General features: G+C 47.5%; 1 protein-coding gene across 1 annotated transcript in view; it reads left to right on the plus strand.

Moving 5' to 3' along the window:
• Window positions 1-10,058: 10,058 nt before the first annotated feature.
• Window positions 10,059-14,973, plus strand: part of ANO2 (anoctamin 2) — a 337,924-nt gene continuing 333,009 nt past the window's right edge. Inside the window, exons 1-2 of the mRNA XM_012809303.1 lie at window positions 10,059-10,079; window positions 10,610-10,936. Coding sequence (XP_012664757.1) covers window positions 10,059-10,079; window positions 10,610-10,936 — 348 coding nt within the window. The remainder of the gene's footprint in view (window positions 10,080-10,609; window positions 10,937-14,973) is intronic.

The raw sequence follows: 14,973 nt of genomic DNA on the forward strand, positions 1-14,973 counted from the left end.
TTAGAGGCAGAAAGGGTAAACCATTTTAAAGACCAAAGACAAGAAAAAGTAGGTCACCTTCTTGAAGCTTCAGGTAGTTCATTTGTTCTAGAGTGTGTGTGTGTGTGTGTGAGAGAGAGAGAGAGAGAGAGAGAGAAAAGTGACTAGCAGGAGATGATATTGGGAAGCTTGACAAGAAAGATGGTGAAAGGTCTTGCATGCCATGTTAAAAAGTGTGTACTATTTTAAAAAGTATGTGCTATATAAAAATGATAAAAACTCTAGAAGAAAATATGGGAAAAACTCTTGATGATATCAGCCTGGGGAAAGACTTTTTTTTAAAAGATATCATAAGTGTATACATTAATGCATTTATGGGGTACAATGTGCTGATTTGATATACAATGTGGAATGCTTACACCAAACAGGTTAACATAACCATCCCCTCACTTATTTGCTGTGGTAAGAAATTAATACTCTACTCTTCAAGTTTTGAAATGTACCATTGCATCATGCACATTAGGTGAAGTCCCACCAAATATACTCCCTCCTCTCGGCGTCCTCCTCCCCTCCCCTCTCCCTCCTCTTCCATCCTTCTTTCTGGAGTATAGTTATGTTTTACCATTTGTATGAATGTGTAGGTGATTTCAAAGTAGTATTGAGTACACTGGATACTTGTTCTTCCATTCTTGATATACTTTACTAAGAAAAATATGTTTCAGCTCCATCCAGGTAAACATAAAGATGTAAACTCTCCATCTTTCTTATGGCTGCATAGTATTCCATAGTATATATATATATATATATATCATAATTTGTTAATCCATTCATGGGTTGATGGGCACTTGGGCTGCTTCCATGACTTGGCAAATAAACACTGGGCTGCAGTAAACATTCTGGTGCAAACATCTTTGTTGTAAAAAGATTTTTGATTATCTGGTTATAGACCTAGTAGAGGAATTGCAGGATTGAATGGTCTACTTTTAGTTCCTTGAATATTCTCCAAACTTCTTTCCAAAAAGACCCCATTGGCAATCACAGAAACACTAAAAATAAATAAGACATGATAAAACTAAAAAGCTTCTGTACAGCTAAGGACACAACAACTAAAGCAAAAAAAAATAATCTCAGAATGGGAGAAGATATTAGCATGTTACAAATCTAACAAATGGCTGATAACCTGAATCTTTAGAGAACTCAAACTAATCAAAAAGAAAAGAACAATTCCATTTATCACTGGACAAGAGATATGAACAGACCCTTCTCCCAAGAAGATAAACACATGAAAAAATTCTCATCATCCCTAATCATCAGAGAAATGCAAATTGAAATCACCTTGAGGTATCATATAACCCCAGTGAGAATAGCCCACATCACAAAGTCCCAAAACTGCAGATGCTGGTGTGGGAGTGAGAGAATGGGACACTTATACATTGTTGGTGGGATTGCAAACTAATACATTGCAAATTTGGAAAGAGGTATGGAGAATCCTCAAAGAACTAAAAGTAGACTTTCCATTTGATTCTACAATCCCACTACTAGGTATCTACCCAGAAGAAAAAAAAAATCCTTTCTCCATAACGACATTCACACTAGAATGTTTATTGCAGTTCAATTCACAATTACCAAAAAGTGGAAACAACTCAAGTGCCCATCAACTCATGAATGGATAAATAAATCATGGTATAGGTACACCGTGCAATACTATTCAGCCATAAGCAAAGATGGAGACTTTATATATTTTGTATTTATCTGGGTAGATTTGGAGAACATCCTCCTAAGAAAGTAGCACAAGAATGGAAAAGCAAGCATCCAATGTACTCAATACTAACGTAAAACTGGTAGAGGAACAGCTACAAGCCCACACAAGAAAAAATACAATTAAATTCATGTAGGGGAAGAGGAGAGAAGAAGGAGGGCGGGGGTTTGGTGAGTTCTCACCTGGCGGGCACAACCTCCTTCCCTCCCTCCCTTCCTTCCTTCCTTCCTTGTGAGCCCTTAGGGCTTGGTGGGAAGGACTATGCTTTGTTTAGTCTTATATTTCCAAAGTTTTGTGCAATCCCTGGTTGGGTAAATGTCTGGAATGAATAAACAGAGATGTGAAATATTATATATATATTACCCCCTACCCTACAGAATCCTCCAAGATTGGCCAGTTGTGCTTGGAGCATGGCATGATGGTATGTACAATGGGGGGACAGGTAGGGAGAAGAGGCAGGCATGGATGAGTGCTGGGAGCTGAAGCTGGCACACAGGTAAGCAGGGATCAGGGCACGTATACCATGTTAGACCATGTGATCTTCCTGAGAAGAGTAGAAGGCCACCAAACGGGAGTAACTTGGTCAGGTTGCTCCAAAATGGTAATGCGAGCTGCAGTGTGAACTGGGGATGGGTAGGAGGCAAGATTAGCAGCAGGGAGAGCACTTAACTGCCATCCAGGCACAAGGTAAGGATGCAGCCTGTACCATCACCATTTAGAAGGAGATGTTTATGCATTAGGGGAGAAAGGGCTAATTCTGAGCCCTGGCTTTCATACAGGCAGAGCCGAGGAGGCAGATTTATAAATGCCTTCTCTCATGTAGAGGGAACTGGAGGGTGGTCCTTCTGTTTCTCTGTCTGCAAACAGAGGCTGAGGAGGGTGTTAACCAGCAGGACCTATGGGGTAAGGAGTGGGGCAAGGCCACTGGACCCACATTTTAAGCCTGGAGCGTTAAATTTTGGCTATTGTGCTGGGTCTAATTCATGTAGGAAGGCGGACCTCAGTGTAAATGCTGAACTTCGTGCAATGAAACTATCCATCCCAGGACACTTGAAGAGGGTACGAGGTGAGGGCCTTCTAATCTGATGGTGGCCGGGTCTCCCTGAGGCTCTGGATGAGGCCTGCTGGCCATAGGACCGCAGCTGCCTGGAGTCTTAGGTTTCCCTGGGAGACAGTGAGTGTTCTGTCTGCCCACAGGGCAGCCCTGTCTGGCTGTGCCGGAGACAGTGGCCCTGAGAAGCAGGTGTCTGAGGCTGCCCTTCTCTTTGCTTCAGGGCCCTTCTCTTTTCACCCACTCGTGGGTGATAATGAGACACTAATGATGCCAGGAGGGAAACTTCTAGGAAAAGCCCTGCTGCCGGGAAGTCCAGCTCCCTCAGGAAATCGCCTCCTCCTGCTGCTTTCACCTGCAGGCTCTGGAAACCTCCCAGGGCCCTGCTGACTCACGGTGCCCTCTGTGCCTGGTGAACCACCTCCTGCTCTTTCTCTGAGGGCGGGCCCCGCCCCGCCCTGCTCTCAGCTGTGTCTCCTGGTCTTCTTGGCTTTGGAGTTTCCGCCATCAGCTACACCTGAACTCTCACTCTCATAGTTCTCCACTTTCCGCTGTCGCCCCCCTCCCCTCCACGTTCAGAAGGGCCTTTCTAGCTCTGGTCCTAGTTGGTGACCTGGAATATTCCTGCCAGACGCCTGAGGAGTAGGGCATGATTTGGGGGGCCCAGACGGAGCTTCTGCCTCTGGGCATCCCTCCCACTCCTGTCTCCCCTCCCCTGGTGCCCCAGAGCTCAGCTTGAGAGATGACTGCTCCAGGCTGTGGCCCACGCCCTGTCAGCATGCAGGGGGCGTGCCACCTGCACAGTCCTTTAAAGTCTTCAGAATGTGTTTGGTCTCTGTTATCTCAAGATGGCAGCATAGGCTGTTTGTACTTTGGGACTGCACGGTGCTGGGGCAGGGGTGGCGCACAGGGGTGGTCGATTAGCTAAGTGAGCAAGCAGTTGATGCAGAAATGGATGTTGGAAGGTCCTGAGGGGACCTGGGCAGGCTCAGGATGGGGCCAGTGGGGAAGACTCGGGAAACAAGCTCTGCCTATTTTTGTGTTGAGCTTTGGTCCTCTCCCTCCTGCAGTCTCTGTTCTTTTCTCTGTCTCTGGATCTCCTCCTTCATGTACCTCTGTAGTGCCACCTGAGGCAGCTGCAGCCCTGTGACATGGTGAAGGTTGGTTCCAACTAGAAGGAAGAGGTCTTGCCTGGGGCCACTGATCTGTAATAGCCATGACTGGACCTATAGGATAAAAAAGTATGTGTCCATTTCAGATAAGAAAAGAAATGAATTCACTTCTACTAATGGCGGGGTTGGGTGTAGACAGCCGTGTGCTTCTCCTACCTGGTTTGGGGATGCTGCCAGGAGAAAGTGGGTGGTAAGCAGGCAGGTGGGTGGGCAAGAAAGGGCATTCTGGGGGCTTGGAGCAGAGCTGCTGGAATGCACCAAAGAAGTCAGGGTTGGAAGACACAGAGGAGGGGGGCAGGCTCAGAAGCCCTGAAGTGGGGTTTAATAATTATCCCTTGCATTCTCCACAGCTCATGTACTTCCAAGGAATTTTAATCTTTTATCTCACTTTGTCATCACCCTCATAATCTCTAATGAAAAGACATGATAAATGACACTTTTCTCACCAGTCATGGAAGTAAAAACTGAGCTCTTTCCCCAAATTGTAGCAATATCATGGCTAGGAGGCAGGGGCCCTAGGGTGCCCAGTGTGGGGTGGGACGGTGCGAGCAGGGAGAGCAATGGGCTTACATTGGTCCCACTGCCATCCCCAAGTGGCTGCAACCTCCACCCCGTGCTACTAACCCCCACCCCGTGCTACCAACCTGCAGTCCCAAAGCACAGTGTGAGATTTACTGACTTTATCATCTTTGGCTTGAGTAGACTGTAAACTGTGGCCTTGAGGCACTCTGAGACAGGATGCAGGGGCCTCTAAATAGCAGGCCAAGCCCGGTGCACTGACCTCCTTCTGTCACCCCCTCAAAGCACAGGTTTCCCCTATCAAGTGCCGCATGGCTCCATGATATGTCAAGGTCTCCAGACATGGAGCAAATAGGACTCTTCAGAAATACTTTAGCTTCAAAGAGATGGGGAATAGGAAGGAGGGTGGGCAGGAACAGAATTGGAGACCATATGTGCCACCTCACCTTTTAGTTCACGGTCAAGACTTCATGCAGAATTTAAAAGGATTTCTCTGAGGGAGGCAAAAGAATGAATTAGGGGACATATTTGGATGTGGGAGATGCTGCCCAATGGTAGTGATGGTGGCCCCTATATCCTAAATAACCATCACATGCAGGGGCTGCTGGACAGGCCCTGGTGAGGCCGGATAAGCCTATATTCTGACATCCAGACTCGTTTATTCACATATAAGACCTTCTGTTATGGATAAAGTTAAGATGTTGGACACTCCAAGAACCATGGTGTCAGGGCAGCCTCCCAGGAGGCTGGGGGGCTGGGGATAGGGCCTTGTGGTAGCAACTCACGAATCTCCTGTGTTAAGAGAGAATAACCGGTGTTCTGCCAAGATACCTTAGATCAGCTGCGGGGCACCCAGCCTATGTGGCCTTTGTGGAGAAACAATACACCCTGTTCTTATGATAACTCCATTATTGATATTTGCAGCCCCTCCATCCCCCATCCCAACTCCAGATTCAGAGTACTGGCTAACTATAAATTTAGTCTACAGTAGAAATGCTTTAAAGCTATAACCACTTTAAGATAGTGGGATACTGTGTAACCTTGTAACCTGTGAGGAGGAATCTGTTTAATGTATACCACGATGATTAATAGCATTGCTGATACTTTTACTGTGAAAATCTAAAAGTAACAAAGGGAAACAGGACAGTGGAGCGGTTCTTTGAAAAGATATCTTCACTGCTCTCTGAAATTGCTGGCTTTTCTGTAAATAAAAGTAAAACTATTTATCTCTCTTCTGGTTCTCCATTTATTGGCTTAGTGACAAGCAGATAGACTCCTTGGTCTGACAACATATCTTGGTGACCAAGAAGGGACCACTGGCTGGGCGTCTGGTGAGTACAGATCTGCCTATGGCCCTGCTGGTCCGCCTGGACAGGTGTGACCGGGACGTGCCTCCCTGCCACTCCTTGCAGCGCTGCCAGAATACTTTTTTCTTTTTCTTTTTTGCCAGAATGGCTGGTGTGGTGTCCTCCTGCTCTCACTGTTGCCTCACATTTATAAAGAGATCCTTCTCACTTTTATTCAGATATGTGCAGAGGTTAGAGTCGCCATCTGGTTGTGCACAGGGGTTAGAGTCCTCATCTGGTTGCCTAGGTATGTGTGTTTTCTGTGGAGCCCAACCATGGGGGCTCAGTGGTCAGTTCTGGAGGATACCCCTTTGGGCCATATCCTATCTGGTTTTCCATCTTATGGGAACCCACCTATGACTAAGAGAAAGATGACATTTTATTGTAACAGGGCCTGGTCTTTGTACAATCTTAATGATAAAATGATGGCTATTAAATAGGTCCTTAAGTTACTAGATTTTATAGCTAGAGCTCTCTTGTCAAAGATCAGGGAAATGGGACAAGATCCCCCATGTTCGAACTTTTATTTCTGTTTGTGTGTGCAATATTTGTCTCTGTTTGTGTGTATATACAGCTGGAGAAAAGCCCGTTGAGATGAGCGCTGTCTGATTGTACCACTTCCGTGTATCACTCTCTGACCAAAAGAAAATTAACATTCTATTGTAACACTGCTTAGCGGGTATGTTTTGGGCTCTGAGGAGAGATGGTCCTTGGACAGGTTGTCCAGGATGCTTCTAGGTCTCTTACTTGTGGACTGAGTGTGGGGGGGAGCATTTGGAGAAGCAGGGAGAACTGAAGCAGAATCTTCTTGTGGAAAAAATATCCTAAGTTCGGTTTTGGGCATGTTGACTTTGAGGCGGCTCTGAAACATCTGCGCAGGAAGGGGAATTCGTGGACCTGGTGGCAGCAGGAGAGCAGAGGCCAGAGGAAAACTTGGGCGCCAGAGGATGGAGAAGGCTCAGGAGGGGATGAGGCTGCCCAGGGGGAGAGTCGTGGTAGGAGGAAGGCCCAGCCGCAAGCCTTGATCCAGAGATGGGAGAGCCACGCCCCCTGCCCTGATGGCACCATAGTCAGGAACACCTGGGGATCTGTCTTTCAAGGCAGCATGTGCTAAGAGCCAAGGGAATGGAGAATGGAGGAAAGGTAGTTTCCAACTGCGCTGATGTGCTCCGTGGCAGCCTTTACTTCTCATTGACCTCGATTCACCTCTCCTAAGCTTCTTAGGGAGTCCCTCAGAGTACGTTCTCCTGCTTCATCCTTCCCCACGGCCAGGAGCCACTCACACCTACTGCCCTGCCCCCTCAGCCTTCATTTCACATCTGACGCTGCTCCCTTAGGTCCTGCCACATGGGTGTCATTATTACCATTAGTGCCTCTCTGAAGTTGGCATGGGTGAACCGTGTGCTGTGCCCTAATCACAGGGGACAGAGGGACAACAGAAGACCTCCCAGGGAGCTGGATCCATGTGTCAGGGAACAAGCAGAGGGAGCTACTGTGATGGCCAGTGGGATCCTGGAAGCCAGCTGGAGGTCTTGGGTGACTCTTTTAGGGTATGGGGGTTCTTAGACAGTGTTGGGTTTTGGGTTGTCCCTGAATCTGAGCTTCCCTGAACCACAAATCTGAACATGGATGCCAAGGAGTGGTGGCCTTTGTGCAAGCTTCACCTTTGTAACCTGCCCCAGTGATGCATTTGGGTGCTCATGGGTTTCTTAAACACGCATCTGGAGGTATGGGGGTCTTCTCTGGGGCCAAGGAGGCCCTTCTGCTCCAAGTTCTGCCCTGGGCCATTGGGGCAGGTGTGCTGAAAGGCAAAAGGCAAGATGAGTGAGGCAAACCTGCACCTTGTGGGAGGCAGCCCCTCTCTTAGAGTCCAGGGACAGCAAGCTGCCCACTCCTGCCCATCTGTTTCCACCCTGGGAGAGCCTCCCTCGCCTCCTGGCCTTTCAGAAGCTGCCTACCTGCCAGGACCCAGCTCTGGCTCAGTTCCCTCCGGAAGCCTAATTTGACTTCTTAGCCTTTCTGGTCCCCACAAAGTAAACTAGAGCCCACAATATAGAAATAAATTACGAAAGCTCCACTTCTCTGGTCACAGTTGTGTTTCCTGTGTGCTGTCCTTCTCTTCATAAAGCACTGTGTCTCTCAAGCGCAGGGACCAAATGTTCCAGGTCCCCTGACACTGTCCATCTGAGAGCTGGGGATGGAAGGGGCTGCTCCACAACTTGGTAATGGGCGAGAAGCTGTGTTTCAGGAGACCTGGAAGAGTTTCCTTGTGTTCGTTCATTCATTCATTCATTCATTCCATTCAGCAGGTGCTTGGGGCTGGATTGGAGGTATAAGGTGTTATGAGGTGTTATTTCTGCTCTCATGGGGATTAAAATGAAAACAAAAAGAACAACAATAATCTCTGTATTTTATTGCATGCCTGTCGGCCAATCACTGTTCTGTGTGCTTTGCCGGTGGCTGTATCTTGTTCTCATTCTCTCTACAATCCTGCAAGTTTGAGACTCTCCTCTTCTCATAGCTGGTGAAATAGGCTCAAAGGGGTCACAGAGCTGGAAAGTGGCAGGGCTCAGGAGCATTGGCTGTGCTGCTTTGCTAGAAAGAGGGGACAGATGGATTCTGACCAGCCCTGAGATCGTGGCAACTAATGGCCCCTGTCTGGGGTTCAGTGCAGTGGCCTCCCCTGCTGTGCAAAGTGTAGGGAGTGCTTAGACCCTCAGGTCTCTCCCACTCTAACCTTCAGCAGTCCTAACACCTACCAGGTACATTTCCCTCTGGGGGATGCCAGAAGTTTTCTGAAATATCCCTGTACTCTGTCTTGGGTCTGGTCATTAGAAAGGCTGCCCAAGTGAGGGCCAGGAAGGGGCTCTGTAACTCTGAGCCTTGGTACATGAAGACTCCTCAAGGGCTCTGGAGGGCAGCACTCTGTTCAGAGGGTGCTCCTGTCCTCAGCAGGCCCCCTGCCTTTGTTTTCTCCCCCAGGGGCAGGGTGGTGGGCACAGTGCCAGTCAGTCTTGAGGCCCGGGGAGAGGCCCTAAAGCCTAAGTCTTTGGCATGAATTCAAGTGTCTCTCCAGACTGTGGCCCATGCTGGCTTGGCCAATGCCACCCTTCTGTTTCTGTCTGGGAATTATGAGAGATTATGACAGCCATGATCTGAAGGAGCTGCTGGTGGTGGCTCCAGCCCATGTGTGCATGTGTGCATGCATGTGTGTGTGTGTGTTGTGGGAGGTTCCTACTTCCTTCTCCGTGCTCCTCTTTCCAGTGGCCCATCTGATGGTGGCTAAATAAGGCAGTATAGACTGACCAGGGAGGCAGCTATGAAGAGACAGGGGCCAGTTCTTTTAGACCCATAAAGTTTTCCTCTTCAATGGCTCGGTTTCTCTGAATCTCTGGTCTCTCATCATTGGAACTGTTTTTTCCCTCTCACAGATATTCCCCAGCTCCCTGGCTCCCCACGCCGGCTGAGCCCTCGAACAGTGGCCAGAGGGGGCCAGGTCCCCAAACCTGGACAGCAGCATCTCAAGGTGCCAGGCCCCCAGGTGCCAGCTCCACGGGGCAGTTCCAGTGGAGAGCGTGCCCATAGCAGCTCTGTGAGTATGGGGGAGAGGGACAGGCCAGCCCTGGCAGAGGCCCCTAGGGAGACTGGGGAGCCTGTGGTTGGGAGCATGTGCTTGAGAGGCCCTGGGGTTTTGATAAGGCCTTTGTTTCTTCCCTCCCTCCAAGTCAGTACAATTTCTCAGCAACACTGGTTCTTTTGGCTAGAAAAGGGTCGGAAAGGGAGAAGGTGAGAGAGGCCAGGTGACCCCACCTGTTGGTCTGCAGACTCCCTGGCTGCCTTCCCACAGGCCTGAGAAGGCTCCTCCTCTGCTGTGGTGGCTTGGAGTCTCTCCCCTGTGCCTGATGCTTCATCTGGTTGCCCAGGTGACCTCTCAGGTGGCTGCAGAGGCAGCTGGGTTTCAAACCAGTAATAAACAGGAAAACACCCAAAGGGAGGGAGGCAGGTCCCTCCTCTGCTCACCTTGGTCTCTCTCCTCTTCATTCCACATCCCCACCTCTGGAGTGGACGAGAGCAGGAGGCAGTTCCCCGGCTGCTGTCTCTACAGGGTCCTCACAGTGGCCAGAAAGCAGGAGGAGGGGGAGGACAATGTGGGCTGCGAACAGTGTCTAGTGCATTCTCGTGGGTGGGAAAGTAGGAGTGGTCCAGGCAACTAGAAATTCTCCTGTGTTCTAATGGATCCAGAGAACCTGCCAGTGAGTATTCTCTGTGTGTAAACATGTAGAGGGTTTATGGGCAGAAGTGCAGGTCTGCAGGGAGGTGAGTGAGTGTGGGCGTGTCATTGTGCATGTGGAGGGTTGTGTGTGCATTAGAGTACACTCGGGTGGTTGCACACACAGGCGGGACCGCAGGTGCAGGGAGGCAGGGGGGCTGTGTGTGCATGTACAAACGCTGGTGTGTATGCAGCAGTGGGCATGCAGTTCTGTGGGTGCAGACAGGCGGTGCGCTTGTGTGGGGTTTGCCTCTGCAGGCAGTCTTTGCATATGAGTGCACGTGTGTGCGTGGGTGCCGGAGCATGTGGGAGGGACTGATGCTCAGACTGCAGACATGTGGGTGCAGAGCTGTGTGAGCTGGTGTGAGAGATGAACCTGGTCACTCTGTCACTTCATGGGGGCAGCTAGGTCTCTGGCCTGAAGGACTTGCTTCCTAGCCCACCTCCCTGGGCCCAGAGCACAGGCCAGCTTCCTCTGTCTCTCATCATCTCTGTCCTGTTCTCTCTGGCCAGGTCATCAATAACTACCTGGATGCCAATGAGCTTGTGTCCTCGGAGGCCCGTCTGAGCCGCATGCACTTCCGTGACAACCAGAGGAAGGTTGACTATGTGCTGGCCTACCACTACCGGAAACGTGGGGCGCACCTGGGTCACGGCTCCCCTGGCCACTCACTGGCTATCATCTCCAATGGGGAGACGGGCAAGGAGCCCCACGCCGGGGGCCCTGGTGACGTAGAGCTAGGGCCTGTGGATGCCCTGGAGGAGGAGAGGAAAGAGCAGCGGGAAGAGTTTGAACACAACCTCATGGAGGCTGGACTGGAGTTAGAGAAAGACCTGGAAGTGAGTGGGGCTGGGGTCTTGGGATGAGTTGGCACCTCAGAGCTGGGTTTCTGCTGATTGGTGCCACCCTGCATGGAGCCTAGGTTTTGTTCTGGCAGGTGGTATTCTTTTTTCCAGTTGGTGAAACCAAATCTTCTTGCCCAAGGACTTAAGAAGAGTCTAGATTTTACTGGCCCCTGCTGGGGGGTTCCAGTAGTAGTGGGGGTGGTGGTGATGTGCCAGTCTGCTCTGTAGGAATTGGAAGTGGGCCTGGTTAGAGTGGAGGCACGATATTTCCTCCTGACTCTCTCAGGTCACCATAATGGTCTCCTTGGGATGAAGACCTGGTTCACCTTTTGAATTTTTTTTTTTCTGATTATGTTAGTAATTGATGTTTATTGCAGATAATTTATAAAATAAACCGAAGCATCAATAAGAAAATAAATGTCTGTAAGACTATAACTCAGTGAGAATCACAATTTACATTTTGGATATTCTGTACGTACATTTTTATGACACGATTGTCATGACAAGGAGTGTTCCATGTTTAAACGTGTCACGTGTATTTAGTCACTTTCCCGCTGTTGGGTTCTTTTTTTTTTTTTTTTTTAGTTTTATGACAATCCTCTTTATTTTTAGACCCCCTGTAAGGTTCTCCATAATCTCCAATTGTCTTCAAGCTACTTAATGAAAACTGATTTCTAAATAACCTAGCTTCATATATTGATACCCTTTCCCTTGTCCTACCCTACATTTGAAATGCCACCACTATTTTTTGGTCAATGTAAAAGAAAATCTGTACAGAGTAGAACCTCCATAGTTGACCACTTCCCTACATTGACCACCTCCATAAGTTGACCTAATTTTCATAGACCAGACATGCATCACATGTACGTATCAGTACAGTAGGCCTACGTCCTTCTGTTGACCAGTGTGTCACAGTCTCTCCGATGCTCAACTTACAGAGGTTCTACTGTATTTTATCTATTTTTACCTTTTGAATTTTGGATCAAAATTTCTCTATAGGGATCTCCTTCACCAAGAAATGTGCTTGTCTGGGGGCTCCTGAGGGAGCTGACTTGGGAAATATTTAGGAAATAAATTGAGACATACATTGGATATGTTTTTATCAATTTGTAAGCTTTTATATTACCACCTCTGATCAGCAGATAGCCCAAGGGCATCTATGGAAATTCATTCATCCACATATCCATCCCTCTATATATTCATCTATCCATTTATCCACCTGTTCACCATCCATCCAACCATCTATCCATCCATTTCCCCATATCACTGTGATTCTTTAAAAATCACCTTCCACGCTGATCCCCTAACCCTCCCACCCTCCTTGCCCTACACACCTAGGTCACTGGCCTTATTTCAGGTGTGGCTGGTCACTCTCACCACAGGTTTTTGTGCTGGCTGTCCCCTTTGCCTTGGCCACTTATCCCTAGACTCACGGATGCCCTTTTTCTGACTTTAGGTCTCTGCTCAAAATGTCATCTTCTTCTAGACATCGTCTCTGATCATTCCCTCACCCATGTCACTCTGTGTCCCTCAATCCTGTTGTACTTTTCTTCACCACACCTAGCGCTGCTATCTGAAATACTTGATAGATGTATTTGCTTTTTTATCTGTGCCCCCACTAACTCCATGAAGGCAGGGATCTTACTTGGTTCTAAGTGTTGGGTGAGTAAATGAGTGAGCTCTCTGAGTGTCAGGTCCCTTATCTGCAGCATAATAGATGCCTTGCTGGATTGTATTTTCACATGTACCTTTATTAGATGGGGCAGTGAAAACTTTAGCACAATGTCTGGTATACAGTAGGCACTTAAAGCAAATGCGCATTATGATTAAAAGGTGTCATACTAAGGATTGAAATGCTATTCTCGTCAGAAATCTGATTTATAAGATTCAAGTTAGTACTTGAATCTGGAAGGGTGCCCCAGATAGAGGCCATTTATCCCTTCCTCTGTCCCCAGGCAGAATGGCCTGCAGTGTGGCTCATACCTAGGGGTGCTAACCTCTGCCACTTAGCCAGACCTTTAAGGCGGGGTAGTGAGAGTGTCATCTTTCAGGGCTATGTTGGCCTCACTTGCTACAGAAGTATTGATTTGCAGTTTTTGAAACCCAAAGCTCACTTGGTGGCTCCAACTGGGGTCTGCTGAGAAGGTCTTTCGAAGGTAATGGTGCATTCTCAGGGCCATAGAAAGGGCTTGTGCTGGGTTCCACTGTGGGAGCTACAGTCTATACCCCTGTCTGTCACTGAGTCTCAGGGAACAGAGGCCAGGGCTTTGCTCAGCTCAGGGTGGACTCTGAAGGCCAGTTACATATGTTCATATTCCAAGACTGACTTATTCTAGCCTCACAACCTTGGGCTGGTTTCTTGATCTTTTTGAGCCAAAGTTTCTTTGCCTATAAAAAGAGAGTAATGATACATTCTTCACTGGCTGTTATGAAGATGAAACAAGACAACTCACTAAAGTACCTAGAACAGTGACAATGAGTGTTACTGCTCTCATTATTATTATTTAGAGCTGCCAAGTTTAGCAAATTCAAATGCAGCTTGCCTAGTTAAATTTGGGTTTCAGATTAACAATGACTATTTTTTTAGTAAAGTATGACCCATGCAGTATTTACACTGCAAAATGATTCACTATTGATCCAAAATTAAAATGTTGACTCTCCTGGTCATGCTCACTGCTCCTGTTAGCATCACTGCCCATCTTTGCTGCCCTCTAGCATGTTTTATTGCTGGATATGCCCAGCTTCGGCTGGGAATTAGGAAAACACAGAGATAGCTCTTGGGACTGATCAGTGTTAGATGGGGGCATGGTGTGTATCCTAAAGTGTCCCTGTTGTGTGATCACCCACCTCTCTCCCTTCCCAGACCCCAGCCCTGGTTCAAAGGCTCACTTAACTCTTCCTCTTTCGTGAGGCCTCTCCAGGTCGCCCTAGCCTGTCTGTCATCAGAGCCTCCACCACTCAAGCAGGCATCACATTGCTTGTTTAAATATCCCCCTGCCTCTGTGCTGCCTGCTTCTTCACAGTCAATTCAAGGCGTCACAGCTCTGGGAAATGTATAGTGTTGTTTTGTCATATGCAATTAAAAAAATTCAAAAACAGACTTTTAAGATTTAGCATGCTCTGTTTTTTGACATTATCTTCTATTTTTATTTATAAATATTAGTTGTCTGTTTTTTGAAACTTTGGAAAAAAAAGAAGTTAACTGATGACTCCATACTGAACCTCAGAGTTAAAGCATTCTATGATAGACTTCCTCTTATCTGAAAATGTGAATGTTATTCTTTTTGCATTATTATTATTATTGTTGCTCTATATTTTGTTGCAGGAATCATCTGATTTCTTTTCTAAATGTACCTATCTTCGTTTGTTCTTTAAAAAAAAAAAGACTTTTATTTAGAACAGTTGTAGATTTGCAGAAAAATTGGAAGATAGTACAGGGAGTTCCCATATGCTTTGTACCCAGTGTTCTCTACTAGTAACATTTGACATTAATGTGGCATATTTGTTACGATTAATGAACCAGTATTGATACATCATCATCATCACCACCATCGTCATCATCATTGTTATTTGAGACAGAGTCTTAACTCTCACTCTGGATATAGTGCCATGGCATCATCATAGCTCACAGCAACCTCAGTTTCTTGGGCTTAAGCAATCCTCCTGCCCCAGCCTCCTGAGTAGCTGAGGACTACTGGCTCCCACCATGATGCTTGGCTAGTTTTTCTATTTTTTAGTAGAGAGGAGATCTTGCTCTTGCTCAGGCTGGTTTCAAACTCCTGAGCGCAGGCAATCCACCCTCTCTGCCTTCCCGAGTACTAGGATTATAGGTGTGAGCCACTGCGCCTGCCTGATACATTATTACTAACTAAAATCCATACTTTATTCAGATTCCTTTAGTTTTTACTAGCTGCTGTTTTTCTGGCATACCACACTACATTTAGTTGTCCTTTCTCCTTGGCCTCCTCTTGGTGGTGACAGTTTCTCAGAACTGTATGCATTTTTAATTTACGTGAAAGGCGCCTTTATAG

The sequence above is a fragment of the Otolemur garnettii genome, unplaced genomic scaffold (genome assembly GCF_000181295.1).
Source record: "Otolemur garnettii isolate 467f Iridium unplaced genomic scaffold, OtoGar3 scaffold00104, whole genome shotgun sequence".
Classification (NCBI taxonomy): Eukaryota; Metazoa; Chordata; class Mammalia; order Primates; family Galagidae; genus Otolemur; species Otolemur garnettii.